The 27777-nt window shown below is 36.6% G+C and overlaps 1 protein-coding gene across 3 annotated transcripts in view; it reads right to left on the reverse strand.

Annotated features, from left to right (window-relative positions):
- The window catches only part of IMMP2L (inner mitochondrial membrane peptidase subunit 2), a 414978-nt gene that overhangs the window by 83512 nt on the left and 303689 nt on the right, over nt 1–27777 (reverse strand). For all 3 annotated transcript variants that reach the window (XM_064655971.1, XM_064655972.1, XM_064655970.1), the window contains one exon: nt 7718–7820. In XM_064655971.1, the coding sequence (XP_064512041.1) occupies nt 7718–7820 (103 nt within the window). The remainder of the gene's footprint in view (nt 1–7717; nt 7821–27777) is intronic.

The raw sequence follows: 27777 nt of genomic DNA on the forward strand, positions 1-27777 counted from the left end.
TTCCTTTGTGCCTCATTTCCATTAAAACAATTAATTTATTTGATTCTATATAGACAATATAATGTTAAAAATTCTGCAGTGATTATCAAATAAAAGGATATTTCAAGCTGTAACTTGAGAGAAATAGAATTGTAAGGAAACTGATGAAGGGGTATACAGGGTTTGGCAAATGATTATATTTGAATGCAGAGCTGTTCAAATTAATTAAAAATGATTGCATGAATCTGACAGCTCTCTGATTTCTTGTAATCTTTCATTAAATTGATCTAACACTGTTTCAACATTTTTTTCCTAGTTTATTTCAATATAAGTGATGTCAAAACCAGGTATAGACTGCTCAGACTACCGCTCTTTCCAATGTGGCTGAAAAATTCTTTAAAGGTACTTGTATTCAGAAATATTAAATATTTGCATTAATAATTCATTGTAATTGAATATGTTACATAAAATCAGTTCCATAAACAAAATGAATGAAGTTTTATCAATGCTAAATAAGTTACACTTACAAGTTCAGTAACAGAGAAAATTAGCTAGAATGTCTTAAATGTTTAATATTTGACATAACTAAAACAAAAAGCTGACTTTCCATTGCCAAGAAATAGAGTAGCCTTAACTGAGAGCTTTTAGTCACATGGTGATAGCCAGGCTGTTTGAAAGATTAATTTTTATGCATTGGTTTAGACTAGAGTCAGGCTAAATATTTTACTTTTCAAAAGAATTAGGACAGCTATAGGGGACTTTTTATTTCCTATACTGCAAATTCAGTTAGTCAGGATAATTTAATGGACAGTCAGGCCACACAATCTTATTATCAAGACTCCCCTTCAGCAACTCCTGGAGTAAATTGTCATTCTCCATAGAAAAGCCACCATCCCAATTTGCATCTCATATATAATATTCTCTCAAAAGGGACAAGTATATTTACCCTTCGAGGTTAATTTATCATCAGTCATAACACATAATGTCTTATCCATTTTATTCCTCATAGATTTTTACAAGTTCAAGCTGTGCATACATGCTATTTACTACCGGTAACTTCATGCTCCATATGCAGAGTCTTTTTTCTGATTATAAACAATTTTACCTATTTTATTTTTGCCAGTGGCCAGAGATAAATATTATGGAATGACATTGAGTGCATATTTGCATTAATTTAATGGCCAGTCTTCGCGAGCGAAGATTTTGGGAAAGGTCATTAACCCTTCCAGCCTGCGCAGTGGATTTTTTTTTTTTTTTTTTTTTTTTTTTTAGGTGAGACACAGTGTGCGCTGAACTGAGCCCACCCTTTAGTCCTGAGGTTCATCTGCCGGGGCCGAGCAAAGCTTGGACAGTGGCAGTGAGGTCCCCAGGATGTAGGTTTGTTTAGAGTGACCTTCTCTTAGGTGGATTGCCTACCAAGGCTGACGAGCTCCACCTGCCCAGGGGGCCGGGAATCGAACCCGGGTCGCAGTGGTGAGAGTCAGGCACTCTAACCACTAGACCACCAGAGGCATTACACATCTTGTTTAAACATAAACATTTCTTCTTTAATACCCAAAAGTAGAAATGTCTCTGATCCCATAAGAATCATGCTGCTCTCCAAGACTACATTTATACAGTGGAGTGAAGGTGCTAGTACTGGTGGGAGCCATAGCAAAAAGAAAACAGAAGAATCTGCACCATTAGCTAGCAAAGTAATGCAGACAAGTCCCCAGCAGGTCATTCCCAGCCTTCACTGATTACTTTGTCATCACCATTTTCCTCATCTACATTAACTTTATGAGTGTAAGCACAGATAAGTGTTTTCTTGCTAAAATCACACTTTTTTATTGCCACGTTTGACTATCGCCTCTTGACTTTGGTGTAAACTAGGAAAAATAGGTTTGGTGCTATTGAAACTATTTATCTTAAGCCTCTTCAAAAGCTTGGTTGGAGTATGGGGACACAAGTGGGGGCAGCAGGTATATTTGAGGCCTGGCAGAATTCTCTGTGGGAGGTGTGCCCTACCTATATGCCTTAGTGCGCAATTTAACGTGGTGCTCTTCAGCACACTGCTGTGAGTTGTTAATGTCTTCCCATCTTTTGCCTTAGAGGTTGCTCCATTTCAGGGAGGTATGTAATTCTTGCACTAGTTTATAGCTCATATATGAAAGCTTATGGCAAGATCATCACCAAAGTGATGGCAAGATCATCACCAAGATGATGTGAGCTTTTAGGGCATGTGGCATTCTGTGTTTGCTGTTATGTGAGAACCACAAAAAGAGATCCATTTCTTCCTGCAACTTTCCTCTGAACCTCCCTTAGAAGACAGCAGAGCATTTGAAGCAGAGCTACTCTCACAAGCTGCAGATCTCATAGTTCAAATGTTTCCTTTACCACTGCACTTCACTAGAACTACCATTCTTCAGTTTAAATTACTGCCTAATGAACTGTTCATATTTTCTGGTTTTGAGTACTGCAACTAGTATTCACTAACAGTAGTTACAGGGAGAAATACTAGATTGATCTAAAAAATAATTATAAGAGGCCACATTCTACTACTATTATTAATTGAATTAACAGTTAAACCATTTCTATCTTAAAGTTGAAATAGATGATGAGCCTTTGAAAAGCAAATTAACCAACAAATCCAGCATACTCAGTTATTTTGATTGTCATCCTAGTTTATAGAGTTTTGTAGCTACAGTCTACAGGTTTGTGGTGCTGAAAGAAAACATAGTTAAACACACAGAAATGTTTTTTTCAGATATTTTGTTACATGAATTTACAGTACAGAATTCCTTATATAGACAATCACAAAAACAGCCTCTACAGTAACGCTGGCTACAAGCAATTTACTATTTGAAGTTCACAAATGTAAAAGTTATGTAAACAAAAAAGCTAGGCTCAGGTTCAATGAGATTTTGTTTTGAGAGTAAACACATTAAAAATAGACATATTTTTAGTAAAAGGACTAGGATAGGGATGTGGCTGAGGCAAAAATACGTTTTTGACAAGGTACTCAACCTACCTGTGTTCCCCAGGAAGATAAGGAGAATAATAGCCTTTTTTGCCCTTACACTGGATTGTGAAGCTTAACTCTTAAAGAGCCTCATCCAAAGCCATTAAAGCCAATAGAAATCTCTCATTGACTTTAATGACCTTTTATTCAGATTTTTTACAAGACAGCCCAAGGACTGCCATTGACTTCAAGCCCTAGTTTTATAAAGCTCGTTCATATCCCCAGCTTGAAGGCATTTGGAAACATCTAAATGTACTAATTAGAGTATTATATTTACCAAAGAAATCTTCATAAGACAAAATTGGCCTTGTTCTTTTTAAATTATAGAGTGCTTTTCACTGGAAGTGTGTACATCCAGGAATATAACAGTTACTGTATACAATTATTAATAACTGTTTGTATCAGGGGTTAATTACGCTGATACTTGTGGTCTGTGTTCGGCCCAGCCACCTGTGAAAGTTTTGTTCTTTCCCTGCCAAGTTAGGAGAAAACAAGCACTGATAAAATGAGAACTTTGTCCTTGAAGGGAGTTTTTGTATAAACTATATTTAATTGGTGTTCTGTGATTGACTAATCATCCACCAAGGTCGCTTGAAGGAGAAATTGAAGACTATAGTGATGAAGTAACGCCCCCAGATTCATTTGGAAAAGACCCCCCTGAGTGCAGTATGCAGGCACAGAAGAGATGCACTTACATAACCAAGGGGGTGGGACGGAGGGCAGAGGGCCTCTGGCTGGGCGGGGATGACCACACCTGCCTAGGCTGAGGACACTCAGCTAATTGTATAAAAGCAGACAGTACTTTCTTGGAGGAGAGATAGCTTCCCATTAAGGACAACGTTGCCTTTGGATGGGACACCTGCCGACATGTGAACTTACTGACTTTCCGAGGATGCAGCTTCTGCTATTGGTAATTACAGGTATGCTAGGTTGGTAAGATAACTTTATGGGCAACAGCTGGGGAACTGGGGAGGTCGTGCTGGGGGCTTATTTCTCTCCTCCTTCCTCCCTTTTGAGTTTGTTTGTTTTGTTGGCCACCTCTTGGTAATAAATTTCAGTTTTGTTGAGCTTGCAATGCTGTCGTGGTTTCAAGATTTCAGTATGCTTGAATCCTCCCTAATACACTGTTTCTTAGATACCCTCACATGTTGGTGCAAAACCACCTCTGCACTCTGCTCGATGACAGCTCTAAACATTTAATCCAAGTAAAGTACAGTTTATAATGACTCTTCCCTTGATTTAGCCAGAATATTGGACATAGAATATAAGTTGTCACTTTACTTTTATGCTGGTATTATACTGACTGTGCCAGCAAAGACAGTATCTGATCTGGCATAAAGTTAACATTCTAAAATCTTTAAGAAATTTGAAGCAGCAGAGTTTAATACTTCACCAATTATTTATAATGTCTCCTGCATTTCTGATCTAAGAAAGCAGAAGCATTGCCAAGAACATTAATTTTGTATTTCCTGTGCTCTTGAACTACAACTTCATAGCGTAAAGGCCCACCAAAACAGGAAAATTACCTGAACTGAGAACAAAAAGAAGAAACTTTAAAAAGGGGTATCTTAATTATATAAGCTATTCATTATCATATTCCTGTAGTATGCCAAATAAGGAATGCTAAGGTAATATCATTAAAACATCGCTTCATTCAGAATTTAAAACCAGCAACAGTCAATTTAATAGAAAGCTCTATTCTAGTCCAGGTAATTGAAAAAAAAACAAACCAACAAACAAACAGAAGGATGTAATTTTTTTATTCCCTTAAAAAGTAGCAAAAATATGCAAGTTCTCTGAGTATTTATTGGCTTTTATTCAAAAGAGCTATTTTTAGTATTATGAATGGCTGAAATATTTTCAAACATCAGCAATAGTATTGTATAACAGTTGCCATTCAGTATTACACAAGACGTTTTTTAAAAAAGACAGTGTACAATAGCCATGAACTAATTAATTTAGTCCAATACTCTGGAAAGTTAATTGATATTTGAGTTTTGATCACATAGAGAGTTAATAGCATTTCTAATTCACCACTACCCATAGATGCCCTGTTATTTTTGTAATATCACTTAAGGTATTAATTTCATTCGCAGACATGACTAAGCAGAAAGGAAATATTAAACCTTTACAAATCTTAGTTGTAACATTTTCATTTTATTTACACGCTTCAGGAAAATATTGGTCTATTCCTTAAAAATCTAATTTTAGTCCTATAAACCCATGCAATAACACAACATGGCAGAATTTATTTTATGAAATGTTTATGAACTAAATAAAGATAATTTAATTTGCCCAGGTTTTACAACCTAGAAATTCATATCTCTCCAAAGGTGCATCTAATTTAGAAATTGATTGGTATCAGGGTTTTCGCTTTACCAACCTAACCCATTAGGCCATTACATATATTGTTATTCTTCAAGAGAAAAAATTATTCTAACATCTGTTCTCAATTTGGTTTTCCATAATTTCCTTTTATGCCCCATGTAACTCATTAAGTTCATCTACAAAATGTTACTGAGTCTACACTATAAATGTCTATAAATGCCTTTCTACTATAAGATCATATGAAAGCTGAAAAAATCATATTCGACAACATAATCCACTTAAAACCCACTATTTTTAGTGAATATTCTGGTGAAAGAAAACACATCTAGTTTTAAAAGTCAGAATTGTGACACAGAATGTTTAACCTAATCTCTTAAGTGATCTGTATACTAATGAAGTGAGAAAAACATGTTCACATCTTACCATTATGAGAGAAAATTTTTTAAGAATGGCTTGAAGAGAGTAATTTTAATCTTTTAATTCACTTGTGCAAGTGATCTCCAGAGTAAAGCACACAGAAGCATAGAAAATATCCGAGTAACCTGAAATCTTACATATGTAGAATTGAAAAGAACCTAGAATACAGCATGTCCTTCTAAATACACTTCTCATGTTCTTCTACAGTTGAAAAATTTCTATATTTTGTTATTCTGAAGCTAGTTTCCAGCCCTGTGATCTCTTCTGCCCCTTCTGCCTTCATTCAATGATTGCTGTTCTAATTTAATTTCAGAGGAAAATACCTATTTACAGCTGACTTGCCCACAATGTATTCATCAAAGCCATACAAAGGTCATTCTTCCTCCAGAAAGATAAAGAATTCACTGTCAAAAACTGTACTACCAGCTCTCAAATGGTACAGCCATTGCTATACGAAAAGTGACATACTATCTGATGTTAGCTAACAACTGCTAACTAATGTGAGGTCAGAGCCTAGTGAAGGTGGTTTACTAATATTTATAAACAGCTGTGGATTAAGTCAAAATCTGATGGTATTTAGATTTAGCCCAACATGCTATCTTGCATGAAAACTGCATAGTGACTACCTTGAGGATTTTACCTTGTAAAAATTCCTGTGTGAGCTGCTGTAAATCTGAAACCAATGTCCAACTGCTAAAGTTTCTTTATGCTCTGAGTCTACATTGGCAATATATTTGTAAGTAAAAAGAAGACTAGTGGCTTTATGGCTAAGATTTATCTTGGGAACAAAGAGTGACAGAGAAAAGCCTACTAAGGGAGGAAAGAGATATCTGAATTAGATTCTACAGGAAAAAACCTCCAAAGCCAGATGTTAGAAATCTTAGAAAATAGTAGCAGGAAAACAATAATGAAAAACAGCAAGAAATACAAGTAAAAAATAAGTGAGACAAACCAAGAGTGGCACTGATATCACACATTCCAAACCAATTTTGCATTTTTTCCTCAGAACAAATTATTTCAAGTTAATAATTGGGCTAAACTTCCAGAAGCCAGACAAACTCATAAAGTCTTTGTTGTTATCAATTCACTTAGAGTCTGTGGGGTGACTTCTTTATGAAATAGATATGAAATGCATAAGGGTAGAAAATCCAGCCTTGACAACTTCCCTGTGACAAATGGTGTTTTTTAAAATAATATTAGAAGAATATTCTTTCTTAAAGGCATGTCAAAAACCTATATGTGGAATAGGGCTAAAAGGATTTGTATTTCCCCAGCAGAATACACAGCTTATGCAACTATTTCCTGCATTCTAGATTAAGTTAAAACAAGAACAAGAATCTATACAAACTGTAACAAAACCAAAACAAAACTAGAGTGCAGAGAAAGCATTTACTGTCTTCCTGATGAACAGATGCACACTTTTACCAGTCAAGAAACAGATTTTGCAGGTTATGTTTTCTTTTCATTCAATATGAAAATGATCCTATGCAAAGAAAATTTTTATTTTGGGGAAAGTTTTGAAATATCTGTACTATTTTCTACAGACTAATTTACTAGTTAACACTTAGTAAGCACAGTTATGGTTTCCTAATTCTTTATCCCAGCACTGGTGCTAAAGCAAGACCAAGCTCCCAGGAGGGTAACATTCCAAATTACATTAGCTGGCAACATGTCCTCAGGGAGCATCTGTCAGCTACAGGGAGTTGGCTTGCCCTCTGGATACTGTTACAGTGTATCCCTCCAAATCTAAAATCTCTACCACTTTTCTTTCCATGGGGTGAATTAAAAGAAATCTCTATTCGTTTTAGAATAGCTAAGAACAAACTCAATATCCACTGACCAAGATATTTTATAAAGTCTAGTAATTCTCAAAAAAATAATAAAACAACAATCACAATAAATTCACACTCGCTGTGTTTCACAAATGACCCAATAGACATATACAGCTCTTTAGTTGCAAAGTATAAAGTGACATATAGAGAATTAACTTACGGGGCCAAAAGCATTGCTGTCAAAGCTGTGTCCATGGTGATCCCCTTCCACCCAAATATGACCATGTGGGACTTTCACATACTTCTTTTTGTATCCAATGGTTCTAAAGACAATTGAAAAAAAATGGTTAGTTAAAAAGAAAAACATTCAATGTTTTGTTAAGAAAATTTCCGTATTTATGAGTTTAGAATTTGACCTTGCATACTACTCTACATCTGCTTAAAATAACAAACACCGAAATCCTTTATACTTCAGGAGTGTTACTCAAAATAAATAACAATTTTTTTATGAGGTAGTTGCACTATCAGGGCCTGTTTACTACCTTGTTTTGTCAGAAATCATATCACAACAAAAGAAGAAGAGACTTTTCAGTTAAATAGAATTAAGGGATTATTACTTCTATCTCTGTAGTAATAAAATTTTGAACTTTCAGATTTTATCTCGGGTAAATACCAGTAAACACATATTGCAGTCACATAAAGATATTGTATGGAGAATGCTTTTCTTCTGTGGTAGTGTTAGATACTCATCAAAAATACTCTGGTGCATCTGAACAGGCCTCACATTCAGAGCTTATATTCCTGCAATGATTATGTCCTGGGGGTAGGATTTTGTCAGCTGTAACAAGCTAAACAGGATAAACTTAAAGGAAATCTCTAGAAGGCCAAGTGATAAAAAAAAAATGACACTGATGATTCAAGCCATTCTCCACAGAAAATCATACTGCCTCAGCATGTCCCAATATTACAGAAATGACAAACTATAGATAAGTCCTAAAGCTGAGGTGCAGAGCATGCAAGATTCCTATATTTAGTTCCCCAAGTAGCTGTCATTTTCATAATGCCAGTCTGCCTTCTACCACACACTTTTGCTTTCTTTCAGATGGGACCTGTTATTCTGCAATCATTCATGCAAAGAAGTTGTTCTAGTTTAACCCCAGCTGGCAATTGTCACGCATGCTGAATTATTACCACAATGAAGCATTTACAGATGGGACTACGAATAGCGATACCTCTTATTTTGTTTAGAATAAACAAGTCTGTCCATAGATAGAAACAGACTTTTGATCTAGCTTGTTGCCTCCAGCTACTCATGGCTTTTCACTCTCTGGAAGATATGCCCTCAGAGCAGGAGGCAGAAGGAGCATACTCTAAAGAAAAATCAACTGGAGAGAGAAAAATCACCTTTACCGGGAGATTCAGCTGAACTGTGCAACAGCACTGATCAGAAATGCTCACAAATCCAAATGAAAAAATTGGTTTTGTGAGGTTTCTTTTGCTTGGGGAGGAGGGTGAATATATTGTAAGGACAAGCTAATTAATAATCTGGAGACCATGAAATATTAGATGAATAGGGAATCTTCAAAAGTTAATTTTATTAACTTTATTTGACTATATTAGTCAAGTAAAAATTAAAATTAGCTACTTTGCAAGTCACAAAATCTGACCAGTGCTTTTCAAAACAGCATTTTTTCTGGCAGCTAAAAGGATGAGCATGCCACTACTATATTCTAATGGAATTTTTATCTGTACTTTCTTTGGAAGCTGAAAAAATAATAGCAGAAATTTGCAGAAAAAAAGACAGAGCTTCATTTTTTTTCCAGAACAGTTTCATATTACATATTATTTAAGGCTAAAATCCTAAACCATTCAAAATAAAAATATAAAACTGTCCTGATTTGGTAATTATATTATTTCTTAAATAGAAATAGTAGTGCTATTTAATTATACTAAAAACCCAACTTGTTACACACAAATCCTTTCTCTTTTTCTCTTTTTTTTTTTTTTTTTTTTTTTTTTTTTCAGAATTATGGTATACAGTTTGGACAATGAAATTATGTTTTGAGATTCCATGCTTTGTCTTATTGATAGTTTCTTTTATAAAGTACCATATATTTTACTAGAAAAATGCTCTAAGATATAGATTGAGTTTTTCATTAATTCATTAATTGATTAGACACTTCTGAAAATTATTAAATAGATAACTTCCATCAGTGATAAAGGTGAACAATAGCTCAAAAAATGTTTCATTTTCTCTTTCATTCATCCTCTTGAATACATAAAATAAAGTTTTGTACCTTTACAGACTTCATGCACAAGACTGAATTTCACCCAGAAAGGTGAAGGGATTTGAACGTTAATTCTGCTGACATGATTACCTTATAAATATCAGGAAAATAATACGGCAAATGCCAGTCGGTGACTCCATCTCAGATCAGAAAAAATCTCCTACCTACAAATAATCTCCTCTTGTATTATGATTAGGAAATCACTAACAGGAAGGAAAAAAAAATGGGTTTGCAATAACTATTTAGAAAGAAAATCGGAAAAAAAAATTGGTCTACATGGATAGGTCTTGCAGAGGTTTTCAGAGACTCTGGGAAAATAGAAAGGCTTAACATAGGTGTATGGTGTGTTCTTTAAGGCCTAAAGCAAAAAGAAAAATATTACAGACTGGAGTAATTATCATTGGTTCTTTTTATTATTTCTACAACATAGCAAATACATATTTCTTTTCTACTCTTGAAATAATCATGAAAAAGCAGAAAAAATACTACAATTATGCAAAAATAAAGTCTCTTATAGTGATTAAAAAGGAATTGTGTACAAATTCTCATATTTAAAAAAGCAGATGATTGTACACCAGTAGCTTTTACTTAGAGGAAATAGAATTAAAATTGATAAAGTTAATAAATGTGTTAAGGTAATAGGGAAGAAAAAAGAAATGGAAAAGAAACAGAAGCAGCAGTTCTAATTATGTACTTTAGTAGACAGGAATGATACCACATGGATAAAGCCCTCTGTAAACTCAGCAGTTAAATGTAAAACGTTCTGTCATTTCATGTAGGGATTATATAAATCATCTGATTTTTCCCACATGTAGGTTCAATAGAAAAAAAAAACCAAGATATATCATAAAAATAAGTACCTGCATACTTGTGAAGAAAAGATTAGCAAGAAAATCTATTTTCCTAAAACAATTCCTTCAAAATGTTACTGTAGTATTTGCATAGGGAATTAAATGCTCTTTAGCAATACTCCTGCAAACACCATCTTGTAGAACATGAAATTTGAAAACAAATTTTTACTTGAGATTTTCACTGCATGAATTAATAAAGAAATGCAGCAATAAGCTCGTGCAACAGTAAACGCGATCATCTGTTACTTGATTTTGGTTTTAAATTTCAAGATAATTTCATTGTTGAATTTCTCCACAACAGATCAATAAACTATTCCTGCAAGCAAACCAGGCTACTGGCTTTAGAAAGCCGTGTTTTGTTCATGACAGTAGGTTATTTTTAATTACCATTGCAAAGACTATGTTGACTTTTTTTTTAAGAACAAAAAATCATAAACTTGCAGTTTTGTTTCCTACGAAGAAAGCAAAAATTGTTTCATAATCAAAATTAATCAGTTAGTAACACTGCCCCTCTCTCACACAAATCTTGCAGAAATTAATCTCTTGCCTAAATTGCAAGGAAGAGACCAATGTGTGTGCTACATTTGCAATATGGCTCTTGAGCTAAATGTACAAACTACCATTTTTTTCACTCATTTTACTACCTAATCATTTTAGCTAGACATGCTGAAACAAAACTGTTTTCCATCTTTTTGTGCAATCCTACAAAGCCAAATAACTAACACAAATCCACTTTGGAGATTTAGGACTATGTAAATAAATAACAACTTTAAGTGTAATGATATGTGTAAAATTAATACAATATAAAGGGAAAAAATACTTTGAAATGCTTCTAGCACTCTCCAACAATGACTGCAAAACCTGAAATCCTCAAACCAAATTTAAAGCACAGTTAGCTCATCAGGACTTTTACATCAACTCCTTGTAAGAGGTATTTGCTAGGAAGGAAATGCAGTCAATAATGTAACATATATTTGGAAAGTACTGTAAATCTCTGTTTTTCTTTCTTAGTTGAGCATCCTTAGACTCATTTGTCTGACTGACTGTTAGCTCATGACCTGTTAGCTCTCACACATGAAGTTTTTAATTAAATTTAGAAGATGTCTGAATGAATTCTTAGGAGAACAATTGCTGTAAGTAATAGTTAACTTAGTATTTGTTAATTTCATATCTAGTTCATTAGCATGAGTTATAATTACTGTTCAATCGCTTAAACTTCATAAAGCCTCTACTAATAAAGAGTATTCCTTCTTAAATTTACTGTCTTTGCAGAAAAAACAAATAAAGACAGCCTAACACCTCCCATTCTTCCCATTTAAAAGGTTTGCTTTAGCAATAACACAGGCAAAAACATTAAATTACACAGATTTTGATATATAGTATTCAAACGGTTGTTAATAACCATACTGGTATAACCATAAAAAAATAATTTCAGGTTTTACTGAAGTCTTTGATACATTAGTAATAATCACCTATGCTACTGTTGCTCAAACTGCAGTTGAACCTTCATTGGTTTAAGAAAAGGGTCTATCAGAGGTACAGTAATTTTCTTGTTTGGAACATAATGGAATCACACGTATCTTTTTAAACATTTTTACAGAATTTAGCCTGATTTACTTTTCTCTTAAATCTGAAGTACATTTTAAACCTTTGCTAAGTTTTCTTTCTCCACAATTTAATAGTTAACAGATGTACTTATAGCTATCCTTGGCTGAGAAATAATTTCAATCTTGACAGTCAAAAATGAGCTCTATATGGTATTCTAACCACCTGCCCACAAGCAAGAAAAAAATCTTCTTTTTTAGGATGTGGCAGCAGTGCCAAAGCAAACAACTTGGCTCAGCTAAGCTGGATGAGGATTGCCTTCAGTTTGATTTGACCTCGAGAAATCAGAAGGTCTCAGCAATTTGCATATCTTTGGGGGTCATGAGGGAACAGGCACTGTACCTAATGTCCTTTTTGCAGAGGGAATTAAAAAAAAAAAAACAAACTCTTTTGTAAAATGGGTAGTCTCTATCATACTTAAGAACAACTTGCTCCAAGCAACATGAATTGCTGTACATGTTTATTGAGTTTGCATGGCCAGGTTTAGGTAGCAGCGGGGCTAAAGGGGTTGCTTCTGTGAGAAGCTCCTAGAACTTCCCCCACGTCTGATGCAGCCACTGCCAGCTGACTCCAGGATGGACCCACCGTTGGCCAAGGCCAAGCCCATCAGTGATAACGATAAGGCCTCTGGGATAACAGATTTAAGGGGGAAAACTTGCTGTACAACAGCAGTTTCAAGTAACAAAGTGAGAATATATGTAACAATTCTGTAGACATCAAGGTTAGTGGAGAAGGAGGGAGAGGAGCTGTTTCAGGCGCGGGAGCTGAGGTTTCCCTGCAGCCCGTGGTGCAGACCATGGTGGAGTAGCCGTGTCCCTGCAGCCCATGGAGGACTGACCGGTGGTGCAGAGACCCACCTGCAGCCCGTGGACGAGCCCCATGCTGGAGCAAGTAGATGCTTGAAGGAGGCTGTGACCACACGGGAAGCCTGCTCTGGAGCAGGCTCCTGGCAGGACCTGTGGCCACATGAAGAGAGAAGCTCAGGCTGGAGCAGGTTTTCTGGCAGGACTTCTGACCCCACAGGGGACCCACCCTGGAGCAGTCTGTTCTGAAGGACTGCACCCCATGGAAGGGACCCACCCACACTGGAGCAGTTCATGAAAAACTGCAGAGTGTGGGAAGGACTCACACTGGTGATGTTCAGGGAGGACTGTTTCCCATCAGATGAAGTAGAAGAAGAGTGTGAGGAGACCTCTCCCTGAAGAAGAAGGAACAGCAGAAACGTGATGAACTGACCACAGCCCCCATTCCACATCCCCCTGCATCACTGAGGGGCAGGAGGGAGAGAAAATATAAAGTAAAGTTGAGACCAGGAAGAAGGCAGGGGTGGGGGGAAGGTATTTTAAAGATTTTGTTTAATTTCTCATTATCCTACTCTGATTTGATTAGTAACAAAATATACTAATTTCCCCAAGTGGAGTCTGTTTTGCCTGTGACAGCAATGGCTGAATGATCTCTGTCTGTCCTTATCCTGACCCATGAGCCTTTTGTTCTATTTTCTCTCACCTGTGCAGCTGAGAAGGACAGTGATAGAGCGACTGTGGTGGGCACTTGGCATCCAGCCAGGGTCAACCCACCACAATGTGGAATTTTTCCATGTACATTCATCTTCATCAATTTCACAGAATGAAAAAAATAACAAGCTATTCAAGTGACAACTAGATCCCAAAACATGAATCTTATTGTAATATAATATGTAAGTTTTATTAGTAGCACTGCAGTAAATCTTCCCCATGACACTAAATCCCTTCCAGCTCCTAAGAAATCTCCTTTTTCACTTCCAATACACACATATGGCTATCTGTGTCTTTCTATTTTAACTCTTCCTTTACACATCCATAAAGACACAAAGGCAGGGTTATGTGTATGAAACAACTAAATATTTTTTTTCTGAAGGCCAGTACAGATCTGAGAGTAAGTCAATAGGTTAGGGAATATTCTCCCATTTTGTGCAACTATTATCTTTTGCCTCAGAGGTGAAATGTGTTTTCCTTTTAAGCTGCAGATCCATCAGTTATTGAGAGGCCTGACTTCAAAAAGTGCATCCAAGCTCAGAATTTGGAAAGTTCTGGAGAAGCCCTTGTGCTTGGAATATTGCTTCATAAGTATTGCCTGATGTGATATACTAAGAAGGGAACTCCCAAAAGAAGACATACCAGAGTGACAAAAATGACAAAACCTGAAAAAAGAGACTCCCATTCAGTGAGATTAGGAATAGCCATTATGAAGGCAGCAATTCCCTCTACCTAAAACTGGGAACATTTTTGATTATATTAACCCTGGTTTACATTTTACAATAAAAGATTTTGAAATCTCAAGAAAAATGAATACTAATTGACTAGTTTCCTCATTTGAAACTGAATTATGGGTAAAAAAACACCTCCTTTTTAAATAAATAAGCAAGATGCTGAACTGCAAATGTGATCTCCTTTTTCCCAGCTAAAGCATTCCTACCAAAGTGCACAAATGCAGGCTCCTATGACTCATCAGTGCTAAGAATAAATAGAAATCTGTTATGGAAAGTACAGGAGATGTTTGTAGCTCTGCTTCATTAATTAGATAATTTCTCACAAAGCATGTCATTCTAAACAAAATAGTGATTTAGCTATAACTTGCTTTGCCAGCATCTTCAAAATAGCAGTTAATCACTTTTAAAGCACACAGTATTCAGGAAAAAATACTGGATTTGTGCATATTTATCCAAAATGCTAATATGATTGAAAGGACAAAGAATAAGCTAGGTCATCCACTAGAGATATTAACCTCATTTCAAGCATGAAGTTCACTTGATAACACCCCATTTTATCAGACAGGGCACTGTCTATTTCTAGAAAATAGACTAGAAATAATTATAAGAGAGAAAGGATGTGAGATCATCACTTGTGAGAATCACAGAATGTATTGGATCATTGCTGTGAGTAAAGGTATCCTTGATAGATCAATTTCTCAGCAAAGGATGCTAATCATACCTCTGAATTCAGATATATTTGACCAAAACATACAAAAGACTTCAAATGCAAAAAGGAGTAATTATTGTCTCTAACTTCCTTAATATCACATAATTTCCCAGATAATTGCTCAAGTTTATGTTCAAGGCATATTTCAATGCAATTCATTTTTCTGTTGTTTCTTTATTCCTTTCTTTCCTGAATTTTCAAAATGTCCTCAAAACGCCCTTAAGATTTTTAATGAGGAAGCAGGGAGCTACTGCAGTTCTGTATGATCAATTGCCTTCATATATCTTTCTGAAGAAGTTTTTCATGATTTCCACCATTCACTAAGAATGTTTCCCAAAGCTATAATTTAATTTAATCTTGAGTGATAACGATATAAGTTGATAGCATTTCTAGAATTTATTTTATTTTTCTTACGTACTCTACTCTGTGCTTTAAAGATATAGTATATATCTAGGGCCTAGGTTTTGCCCCTCTTGATACTTTTGCCAATATGTATTCACATAATGAAGGTCTGTTACCCTGGCGCTGGCAAGCATTCTGCGAGTTAATTCAAAAAAAGCTACAGCTGTCAGAAGTTCTTTTCTAGATCTTGTGAACTGCAGAGTTGTAGCAGCAGTACTAATCAGCAATGCCAGGGTATCTGGATTTTAAGGAAATAATTTCTCTTTGGGTAAAATTTCTTTGTATTCATTTGCAGTCACTTTTTATGATTCCCATTTCCAGCTTTATATTGTCTTTCTGTATTTTTTCCATCTGATCCTACCTTCCTTCAGAAACTATGTAAAAGACCACTACAGATCACCATGTATGTAATAGCAGCACAGAAATTTCCCTATGTTCCTGAGAGTTTTGCTTACATAGTCGGGAGGCATGTGGCTACATGAAGCATTTAATATTGTTTGTCCCTGCAAAGCAGAACTAATTTTGCTCCCACTGCTATAAAAGATCAACAGTAGCTTCCCTCCCACAGATGACTTCATCCCTTTTTCACGTAACATCTGTGAGTACTTTTGTTCTTGGGCCTTCTAACCTATTTCCTTGACATTGTGTGCCACTTTCTTTTCTCTGCATGTGTTTCATCTGTTCTAGCACTAGCAGCATTCTCATGTTATGATCCTTTCCACAGCAGCCCTCCTCAACCCGTTCAGGAAAACACAGTTTTGGTGAATTTTTAATGAAATTATAGGTCACTTGTGCTAACCTATTTTTTTTTAAATAACACATAGAATCTGGTCTTTTTTCTTTTTTGTTTCTTTTGGTTTTTTTTAAGAATAATTAAACCTATAGAAAAACACTGCTAATGTGATACTGTGGAAAACCTGTTCAAGGACCATATTCCTTTCAATGTCCATATATATCTTACATTAGTACCTCTAACTGTACTTGAGAGTATTATTATTTAATATAATTAATTAATATTATAAATATTACTACGCACTTTTGCAAAAATCTGTCACACCCATTTTAGATACTGAAACTACTTCATTCTTTTGCTCACCACATTCTCTTAGTCAGAAGAACAATAATTATATTCAGGATAAATTGCAAGAAATACAAAAGAGTGATTTTGTGTTGAAAAAAACAGAGCAACACATAGTCTGTTGCATTACTTTCATTTAGGTGGCTAAATAACTTATTGTTTCAGGAGAAAGAAAACATAAAATACCTCATTTTTCTCTATGAGTCCCTCCTTTGTGAATCTGTCTGATCCCAAGCGCCAACACTGTGCCCTTTCAAGTTAAGGTTATGAAAATTATTCAACTTTTTTTTTTTAAAGGAGTCCCATTAACCAAATGAGTGTATAATTTCATTGCCTTTCACATTTCTCTACTAGATTATATTGATAATTAACAGGACAGGTTTTTGCTATTATCATTAACAGCTATTAACAATATCATATTATATCATATATTAGATGGGAATAATTTGTTAGATTAATTATCATTAGTTTCATTCTTTTACCAAGGTAAAAACTTCCTAGCTATTCTAGATCAGGTAAGGGATATTACCAAACCCATTGTCAAACTGGAAATTTTATACATGTAGGAATGGGAGGATAAAAAAAACCAAAAAGGTATTTCTATTAAAAAAAAAATCCTGCACTTCACATCCTCTTTTTATTAATACTGAATCAGTTGAGAACATTTTAGCTCTTTCTAACACATGTAGAAATTTTCCTCTCAGTAATGCCTATGCCAGCTGAAGAAAAAAGATCATCAAACTTTCTTCTAGATTAAAAGTTGTGGAACTTAAAAGTTGGTTCAGCAGCAAAACTCTAGACTGCAGAATCTACAATTATTAAACAAAGCTCTCTATAAAATTCTTCCTGTTTGAACTCACTTTTTCTATTTACCCAATTCCTCTCCCTTAGCAGTTCTTGTGCCATTTCTTCTGCAACAGAAATTGTCAAGGGACAGGTTGTAGGCTGACCTTTGTTTACCTATCCAGTGCATTTTCTCAGCCTCAAGATGGGCCACGCCAGTCTTTCAACAAATGTGCTCTCTGAGAGGAGGAGGAGATGTACAGGAGGGGAGGAGAAAAAATTGATTTTAAAATTCTTTGTATCCAAGAGGGGAAAACCATGGCATCTACTATCTTGGACAACCTTGTTGGCCCATTCCTCCCCTAAGGAAATGCTGAATGAGGAATAATATTCTTGTTTTCAAAAAGTTGTGATAGAGGCGGCCATAGCAGCAGTTTATTGGGCTAGAGTTTGAAGCTCCTGTATTCTGATTCCTGAATTCTTTTCAAGTTAATCATAGAACCATAGAATCATAGAGTCGTTCAGGTTGGAAAAGAGCTTTAAAATCTTTAGGTTTAAGAACATAACACTGCCAGGTTCACCATTAAACCATGTCCCTATATGTCACATCTACACATCTTTTAGATACCTCAGCCAGTGTTGCACACAGGCCAGAGTCTTCCCTCCAGAAGTCCAGAGTAGGTAAGGTTGTTTGAATCCCAAACACTACACACAGGCAGAGGATGAAAAGAAATTACAGGCCCAGCTGTTGAGGCCAGAACATTGTGCACCCAGGGAAAACTATGCAATTAAGCAGAACAACTTACTTACATAGAGGTGTCATTCCAGACTTCTGATGTAAGTATCCATTTTATAATACGATATTAGAACACATATTAGACAAACCCTTCTGGGTGATCACAAATCAAGCTTTTTCTCCTGCAGTAAGGGTGTGATAACAACTGGACTAGAACCAGTCTCTTTTTTCTTTTAATGCCTGATCTTTTTTCTAATCTTTTCAATTAAATTTCATCCCCAGTTTTCAATCCTTGACTCACCTCCTGGAGGTGAGCATGGGGACACCAGGTCACCATGAGCATGTTTAACGGCTTGGTGATTATGGCATTCTCCAGCAATATGAAAAAGCAGGGTCAAACCCCACCTAGACTTTACAAGATGTTAGTTGTGCTACTGATTGCATCTAATTTGGTGTTGGTGTTGGCTGCTAAACTCCATGGCACTTCTCTCCACATATAACTGCTTATAATAAAGTATCAAGGAACTGCTGGAGTACCAGAACTCTGCTAGGACAGAAGTGGAAGTCATGGCAACAAGTCTTCATTTAGCTGAGATTCAGATGGCCAACCACATCCTGGGCTGCATCAAAAGAGGGATGGTCGACCAGCAGGTTAAGGGAAGTAATTCTCCCCCTCTATTCAGGTCTTGTAAGACCCCAGGTGGAGTACTGCAACCAGTTCTTGGGTCCCCAACACAAGAAAGACATGGACCTGTTGGAATGAATTCAGAGATGAGGCACAAAGTTGATCACAGGGCTGGAACACCTCTCCTACGAAGACAGGCTGAGAGAGTTGGGGCTGCTGAACCTGGAGAACAGAAGGCTCTGAGGAGGCCTCTCTGGTGAAAGCAGTCTTCCAGTACCTAAAGGGGCCTACAAGAAGTCTGGAAAGGCACTTTTCACAAGGTCACATGTAGTGATAGGACAAGAGGGAACGGCCTTAGACTGAAGGATGGTAGGTTTAGATTAGATATTAGTAAGAAATTCTTTAGTGTGAGGGTGGTGAGGCACTGGAACAGGTTATCCAGAGAGTTTGTGGACTCCCTATCCCTGGAGGTGTTCAAGACCAGACTAGGCTCTGAGGAACCTCAGGTATGGGAAGGACCCCTGCTCATGGCAGCAGGGTTGAACTTAGACGATCTTTAAGGCCCCTTCCAACTATTCTATGGTTCTATGATTTTACTGAGTCCACGAAGCCTAAGAGAGGGCACTGGACTATATAAATGAAAGTACTATTGAAGCAGCACTTATATATATATAGAGAGAGAGATATTCAGTATGATCTAACCCATCCTTCCAAGACTGACAACATACTTGCTCACTGATGTAAAAGGGCCTTTCAAAATAGTCTTTTTAAGTTATACTTTTTTTTTTAGTTATCTATTCAGCAAGGACTCTAGAACAACGTACTTGGGACTGAGAAAAAGTAAGATCCATGACACTGTAGAGCTTATTTAATAAATAGTGAATAGAGATTCTGCAGAGTTTCTCATGTCAGAATGGTACTTGCTAAAAGAAGTTTTAACACATCACAAAGAACAATACCCCATCAGGGGTTTTTTGAAACCTCGTAAGAAGATCAGAGTTGTGAATAGCTGTCTCAGTTAAAATCAGATTCTTGTAGACCTGTGACTGCTGAAAGAGTCTGGCAATACCTCTGCCTAGCTCCAACTGTAAGATGATAATTCCCCACCCACACATCTCTCACACAGAAGCTAATTACTATACTACCTTTGTTGCTTAGGACTAACCAAAGGTATTAAAATTACCTAATCTGCTTTAGGCAGCATATGCAAAATTTGGAACCCTTAATGAAGTAAGTGTTTTAAAGACGTTTTGTTGGTTTGGGTTGGGTTTTTTTGATTTATGAAAGGAGGAGAGTTGTTATTCTCTGTACAATGGAAGGCTAAAACTTCTCCTTTTATTTATGTCTGCTAGGGAAAAATGCTAAGAAATGCCTTTTATCACTTTTCCTTTAAAAGTGTATTTTCTTTTTTAAATGATACTACTTACAAGTAAGTAAATTATTAACTCTATTGATAAAGAAATAATTATTTTTATGATACAGATGTGTGCATGAACATCTGAACATACACATGTTTATTCAGAGGGCTAGCGTAGTCATCGTGAGCAATCTCTGAGCTGGAAATTTTTTCTAATAGTTCCTTCCACCGAAGAAAATTCTTATCTTGCACTACAACCCTGTGAAGCACTCACCAAGTGAGTAATCAGCCAGAGTGACTAGTGTTTTCTGTCTCTTTCTGCAACTGTATGATTACTTTAACATGAAAAAAAAAAAAAAGCAAGAATTGAAGTATTTTTATTCTTCAAGGGATACATTTTCTAGGAGGTTTCTACAAGGAATTATTATTACTGAAATAAACAATTACAATTTGAAGTAAGCATCATGCAGACTCTTTTCTTGTTATTAGATTCATAGCTAAACATAGATGTTATTTTTTCTTGCTGTTTAAGTTTAAGATAATATTATGATATCTAAAAACCATTACTCATCATTAATCTCTTATGAAGAGTATGAAAAAATGCCTTATTTCTGTGTCTGAGTAGCAGTCCATGTAGCCCAAAAGTCTGTCTCCAAATAATTGAAAAAGCAGACAGTGCCCAGATATGTTAGCCTGACTACTCTCCATGAGCCTTGAGATTTAATCTATCAGAGATGTTTGATTGTATGTTGCTATTTTTTTTAGTATCCACTTACTGATCTGTTATCCATGAATTTGCCTAAATCATTTTTATATTTGCTAATACTGTCTGCCTCCAAAATATCCTGGGGCAACAAATTCCAGAAGTTCACTACTTGCTGCACAGAGTACTTTCTTTTGTCTATTATAGACTAGTCTCCCAGGAGTCTCATCAAATGCCTGAGCTTCTATATTGTGGGATTTGGTGAACAGTTCAGCTCATTCACTAACTTGATAATGTCGTAAACCTTAGGTATTTCTCCCTTCATTCTTTGCATATCGATGATCTCTTCTGCTTTCATTTGTCATTGTTAGGCACCTGGTCCACCAACATTGGTTTCGGTTTTCTCTTTAACATTACTTTAAAATCATGTGTCTAGAAGCAAGAATTGACAGCATCATTTAAGGGTTTTATACTGTTTATACTGTTTACACTGTTAGGCAGATATATATTTTGAATATTTTCTTAATTTTTTATCTTTGGAATTATAATTTAGATCTATGGAAATCTAATAAACAGAAATGCTTTATTCAGGAAAAGTCTAACACTTTTCAGAACAGCCTACCATTTGCCACATGAGCTCATACATAAACATCTTTTCTGGAAGAGCTTAGTTACATGCAGCCCAGTATTGGGCAATAGTAAAGAAGTGCTTCATGGAGCCTAAAAATATTTAGAAACCTGATCTTTGTTCTTAGGAGTCTACATTAATAATAGTTTAATTTTTTTCCACAACACTGGAATTTCATATTGCTTTGTTAAAAAGAAAACCCTGCAAAGAAGTAAAAAATATCAAACTGAAGATCCTCAAAGAAATAATCTGAATCACCTGCAAAAGGAAAGGGCACTGCCCTCATTATTACTTCCATAGCATTCGGTAACCCCACAGCACTGAGTCAACTGATATAATTACACTGGTGTATTTCTCCCATTCTCCTTCTCAAGTATATTTTCCTATTTAATGTTACTAAACCAAGAAAATGGTCATTCAATACTAATTCTTGAAAAAGCCCTCAGAATCATTCTTTGACTATTTTAAATATCAAGAGAGAACCTAATTCTGTGTCTGGCCATAACAGCAACTTCCTCATGTATTAGCAGGAACACAAGCATGTTGAATAGTCTATTGAGTCTTGTATTGTTAAGAAATACTTGGCAAGTAGAGGAATTTTTTGATTCCTTTTTTTGAGACACTAAGTGCTACAAAGGAAGTATTTCTGACTTTGCTTTACATAATCTTGCATTATGAGAGTGGAAAAAAATAGATCTTTTTGTATAGCAACAGAAAATCCCAGCATGCTGGTATTTTTGGAAATAAAAGTGTTATCAGCATGATCAGATGGTTCTAAATAAATGAGAGTACAGTGACAGGAAGCCAAAGAAAAGACTTCTAATCATAGTATCTGAGACTGACACAAACCCTCAAATTCTTATTTACAAACCACAGAAAAGAAGAAAAAAAAATCAATTAAAATCATAGCTGTTTCTACCAACGATCACCAGGTGAAATTTATAATTTAGGATCAAAACACAACAAAGTATATGTTGCTACACAGATTTTGACATTATGAATATCAGGCTCTGACTGCTTTAGCAAAGTGTAAGCGTTGGTTGTCAGCCAAAAGCTGAGCTACAGGAAAGAAGAAAAAAGGATCAACATGGCATGTATTACCACTTGAACATAACTCTGTGAAGTCGTTTCTGTGGCTAGGTTTTGGTAGTGTGGGGGGCTACGGGGTGGTTCCTGTTAGAAGTTTCTAGAAGCTTCCCCTGTCTGGTGGAGCCAATGCCAGCCAGCTACAGGATGAGCTTCCTGCCACTGGCCAAGGCTGAGCCCATCAGGAGTGATAGTAATGCCTCTGTGATAACATATTTAAAAAAAGAAGGCTGTTGCGCAGATGAAAATTCCAGCCAGGGAAGAGCAGAGTGAGAACATGTGAGCAACAACATAGACAAGGTCAGTGGAGAAGGAGGGGCAGGAGGTGCTCCAGGTGCCAGAGCTGAGGCCCCTGCAGCCCGTGGTGCAGACCGTGGTGGAGCAGCTGTGCCCCTGCAGCCCACGGAGGACCATCAGGGTGCAGAGACCCACCTGCAGCCCATGGAGGAGCCCATGCTGGAGCAGGTGGATGCATGAAGGAAAGAGGCTGTGACCCCATGGGAGGCCCAAGATGGAGCAGGGTCCTGCTGGAGACCTGCAGCCCATGGAGAGGGAAGCCCACACTGGAGCAGGTTTTTCCTGGGTAGGACTTGTGGCCCCTGTGGGGGATCCATGTCGGTACAGCTCATTTGTGAAGGACTGCACCCCATGGAGGAGTGACCCACGGGACAGCAGTTTGGGAAGAACTGTTGCCCGAGGGATGGACTCACACCGGACAGGTTTGTGAGGGACCCCACAGGAGCAGCGGCAGAAACAACAACCCCCATTTCCAGTTTCCCTGCACTGCTAGTGGGAAGGAGGTAGAGTTTGGAAGGAAGGAGGGTGGGAGGAAGGTGTTTTTAAGATTATTTTGCTTCTCACTCTTTTTCTCTGATCCTGTTAGTAATAAATTCAGATAATATCCCCACTTTGAGTCTGTTCTGCCTGTGATGGTGATCAGTAAGTGACCTCTCCCAGCTCTTAACTCATGAATCCTTTGCTGATTTGTTTCCTTCTCCTCTGTCCAATTGCATAGGGGAGAGAGAGTGGCTTTTAGTGGGTACCTGGTGTCCAGCCATGGTCAATCCACTACACTCTGAAAATTGTCATTACTTTTTTCAATATACACTTCAAAATCAAAATTTTATAGGCACCACAAAAAGCAAAATGATTAAGACTTCAGTCCAATGTCTTGTAGAATTAATTTATTTAAAGATTACAAATTTCAGTTTCAGATTATTATCATCACGTTCCATAGGTTGCTGACTCAAACCAGTAGAAAATATTTTTATGTTTCCACAGAAAGTCTTCTATTTCTTTTGGGAATTGCCTTCCCATTTGTTTAAGAATGAAAGGAAAAGCTAGTCATGAATAATACCCATAATCAAAATTTTGCCAAACCCAATATATGTTTTTAGTAGAAAATCATGTAGAAACTTACATTTTCTGATGCAGATCCAAAAAACCCCTGAGTACCCAGGTGATTTCGGAGGAGAAAAAAATGAAGACCCATTCAGTCTGAATAGTCTGCACTTCAAATGGATCTTTTGTTGAATAAAAAAATTGTCTGGGAAAAGAAAAAATATTTCCCCCTTTGAACCCCTTATTTTCGGCCAGCAATGTGCCAATCAACTACAACTGAGCAGAAAAAAGGGACATTACAGAAAGGACCGGGATGACCTGGATCAGTTCTTATGTTCAGAGAAAATGTCCTTCAACCATAAACACCTGACAGGTATATGTGATGTACAAGAATGAATATATTTGATATAAAGGGAGAAGACTAAAACTAGAACTGATAAAACACTGAGTTCAGTAAGTCGCAGCTGCCCATTATATGATAGTATGTACTTCCCCCGGCACTATTCTTGGGAAAGGGCCTTGATCTTTTCACACATGGGATAATCACTTGGAAGTTTGGCTTACTCATTCATTTTTTTCCATATGTGTCAAGAATGATAACACTTGTTCACTTTGCAATGTGGTCCAAACCAAAAAAAGGTTCCTCATATGGTTGTCATTTTGTTCTGTAAAGAATATAATATAGTTGTAACATAACTTCTGCAGTCCCATCTTCTCGTGTTCATTCTTCAACATCAAAAAAAATCTCAGTTTTGTTTGAGCCAGGAGCAATGGACCACAAAGAGAAAAACAGAAATACATGAATTAACGTGTTTCCATAGGCTTCTTCCTTCAGTGGATTTTCAGGGTTTTTCCCCACAGGAGTGAAGGTAAATCACAACAGAACAGGAGGTAGGAGAAAAATAACATGGTTTTAAAACTATCAGTACCAAGAGATTCTATCTTGGATGTTAGACCTTGCTCATCAATTCAGTGGCCAGATAGAGATGCATCATGGCCACTGGGAATGTGTCTGTGTGAAGGACAAAGTACTGGTATATACTAGAGGAGTAATCAAGGGTCTGCATATTTTACTAGAGTGTAGCACTGGGATAGAGACACTTCTTTCTCAGTTGCCATGCTTCAAAACACACGTACATCCCAACAGTGCAAGAGAAGCCAAGGGAGACAACTTTCCCTGCCTTTGTTTCAGATGAGCTGCTCCAGTACAACTCCCCCTCAGTCATAATCTGTCACTTCATCTGAGCATTAAGTCTATAATTAATTCCTCATATCCAGCTATGCAAGGAAGCACCACTGTATAATCCCCAGCAAGTCGTTCTCTCTGTCATAGCAAAGAATCTTTACAATAGGATGAGAAAGAATCTGACAGACATGTGACAGCTCAAAAAAAATTCTACAAACATTTGATTTAAAGACAAAAAATGCACACATGGATTTCTTGAGAGGACACCTTTAGAGCTCTGTTATATCGCCCTGGCCTTTTAAAGAAAGCAAGTAGGGAAATGTTACATAGGAAAGCAAAACAGAGTCATCACCAGGTAATTCCCAGCTCTTCCTCCTATTCAGTGAATTAGTTAATATCTACTTTAGAAGAGGGACAATCATACTTTGTTATCTACTACTGGCAAAATTCCTAAGACAGAAAAGCATGGTGTGTGCTTTTCTTCTGTAGTGTATACCCAGTTCATGCTTCAGCTTCTCACCTGATGATATACATCAAACACCTCACCATGGAAAGTCAGTAGAAAGCAATAACCAGCAACACAGCCGATACATCTGAAATAATCCTTACATCTGAAAATTTACCTGCTGTATTGCTTTGTAAATACTACAGCACTTGTAGTAAATACTTTGTAAATACTACTAAGAAAAAGCAAAGTATTAGCAACATCGAAACTATCTAACAATAGAGTTACTGAAGAGGAAGTAGGAAGGAGGATTTCTAACCCAGTCTTTCACACTGCTACTACTAAGAAACTTCCCAGTTATACTAATAACAGCTTAAAAATAGCTTTTGGGAAATCTGGAAATCAAACAGATTAAATTCAAAGCAGTCAAAACAGTAATTTCTATTTCAGACTATTGTAGCTTCATTTATTTCCTTTTTTTGTCTTTTTATTCTTATATTCCTACAGGCCTTTACACTGCCTTTTATATACTTTTTCCCTTCCTTTATGTTTCCTTAAGGGAGGGAGTAATAAATGTTAGACCTCTTTCACAACTTTAAGGTTTCTCAACAACTCTAAGAAATATTTACAGTGACACCTGCACCTAGCAACGGTCGAGTGGAGCCTGTCCAATAAATTCTCAGTGTTCAGTCAGATTGAACACACCACGAAACCTTGAGCACTGTTTCACTGTGACACAGCCCTTTTGTACAGATGTACTCGTTAGCTCCATGTCATCTCTACTGTCTTCATAGGAACTCATTTATTCACAACAGCCAGCAAAAGGTTCCTCCACACCTCAGAGATGCAGCCATTTCATACATGGGGTTGCAAAGTTTAGCTTTCTGAAAAGCAGATTAATGCATGTTCTTTATCCTCAAATTCCTCTGTCAACACAGCTGCTGTACATACCTGCTTCTCTAGGATGAGCAATCTGATCTAATTCCTTTCTTAACAAGTGTTCTGATAATAAACATAGTGGCTCTGAGAGCACATTAGTAGAAGCACCACCATCTAAAAGGTAGGTGATAAGATGTTAAATTGGTGAAAGCATTGGATTTTTCAGGCTGAAGATATTAGGAATATTAATTTATTTTTTTTTTCAGGCAGGAAGCTATAACTCCAGACTCGCTTGATATATCTGTGGATAGAAATTACTAGGAGACAATACGTACACGTGCATGATGCACATGCCATAAATAGACTTAAAGTGCAAAGAAATGGATGGCAGCCTTTGAACATACTGAAAAAAAGAATCATGAAAACAGTTAAAAGTCTGGAATGGGTAATTTACAGCATAAGCTACCAGTAAAGGAACATTTCCTAGGTCCATAATATTAGCACTGGCATTTATTACCACTAACGTATCACACACAAAAAAGAAAGTACAAAACCTAAGGAAGACAGACAGCAGCAAAGAAAACGAACTACGTTAGAGTGAACTTTTCTAGCTACAGATTAATTGTAAGAGACAGGATATTTTTTTGGATGGTCAGTAATAGGAATGGACAAGTACATAATGTTCTGATATGCAGACCATCTGTATTCAGTTGATATTTAGATGATACATGAGGTACAATTACAATTCTTAGTTTTCTGCAGATTTCCACAACATCAAGTATTCTTAATAAAATTAATTACTTCAGTCTCATATCTCAATTTAAAGCATTTATGGCAGTTAGGAAACTCAATGCTCAGCCTGCTAGTTTGACTGCTGTACATTTTGAAGATGGATCACATAAAAGTCTTCAGTCCCTATCCAGAAAATACAACATATGGAATGAATAATATGCATTACTTTAGCTTTGCAAAAAATATGGAATTAAAAGAACTGGAAAATAATTTACTCCATAACAACCAAGAAGCACTTGGGAATTCCTTATGTCAGCAAGCAAACAAGCAAACTATGTTCTGATATACTACTTCTACGGGTAGGAGTCCCATCTGGTGCTATTACAGCTAACCCTTTATGAACAAGTTTGAAATTCAAGAATACTGAATTCAGTGAGAAGTTTTTCTTGCTTATCAAAGGTCTGGCAAATGGCAGTGTTTTCTGTAAGACCAGAAAAGGCTTCTTCAGGACTTGGTTGGACCTACTAACCTGCTAGAAGCAGGAGTGGCAGAGCTAAAGAAAAATTTCTCATTAGTCCTTGCACGTTTTCTGCACAGA

The sequence above is a fragment of the Pseudopipra pipra genome, chromosome 5 (assembly GCF_036250125.1).
Source record: "Pseudopipra pipra isolate bDixPip1 chromosome 5, bDixPip1.hap1, whole genome shotgun sequence".
NCBI lineage: Eukaryota > Metazoa > Chordata > Aves > Passeriformes > Pipridae > Pseudopipra > Pseudopipra pipra.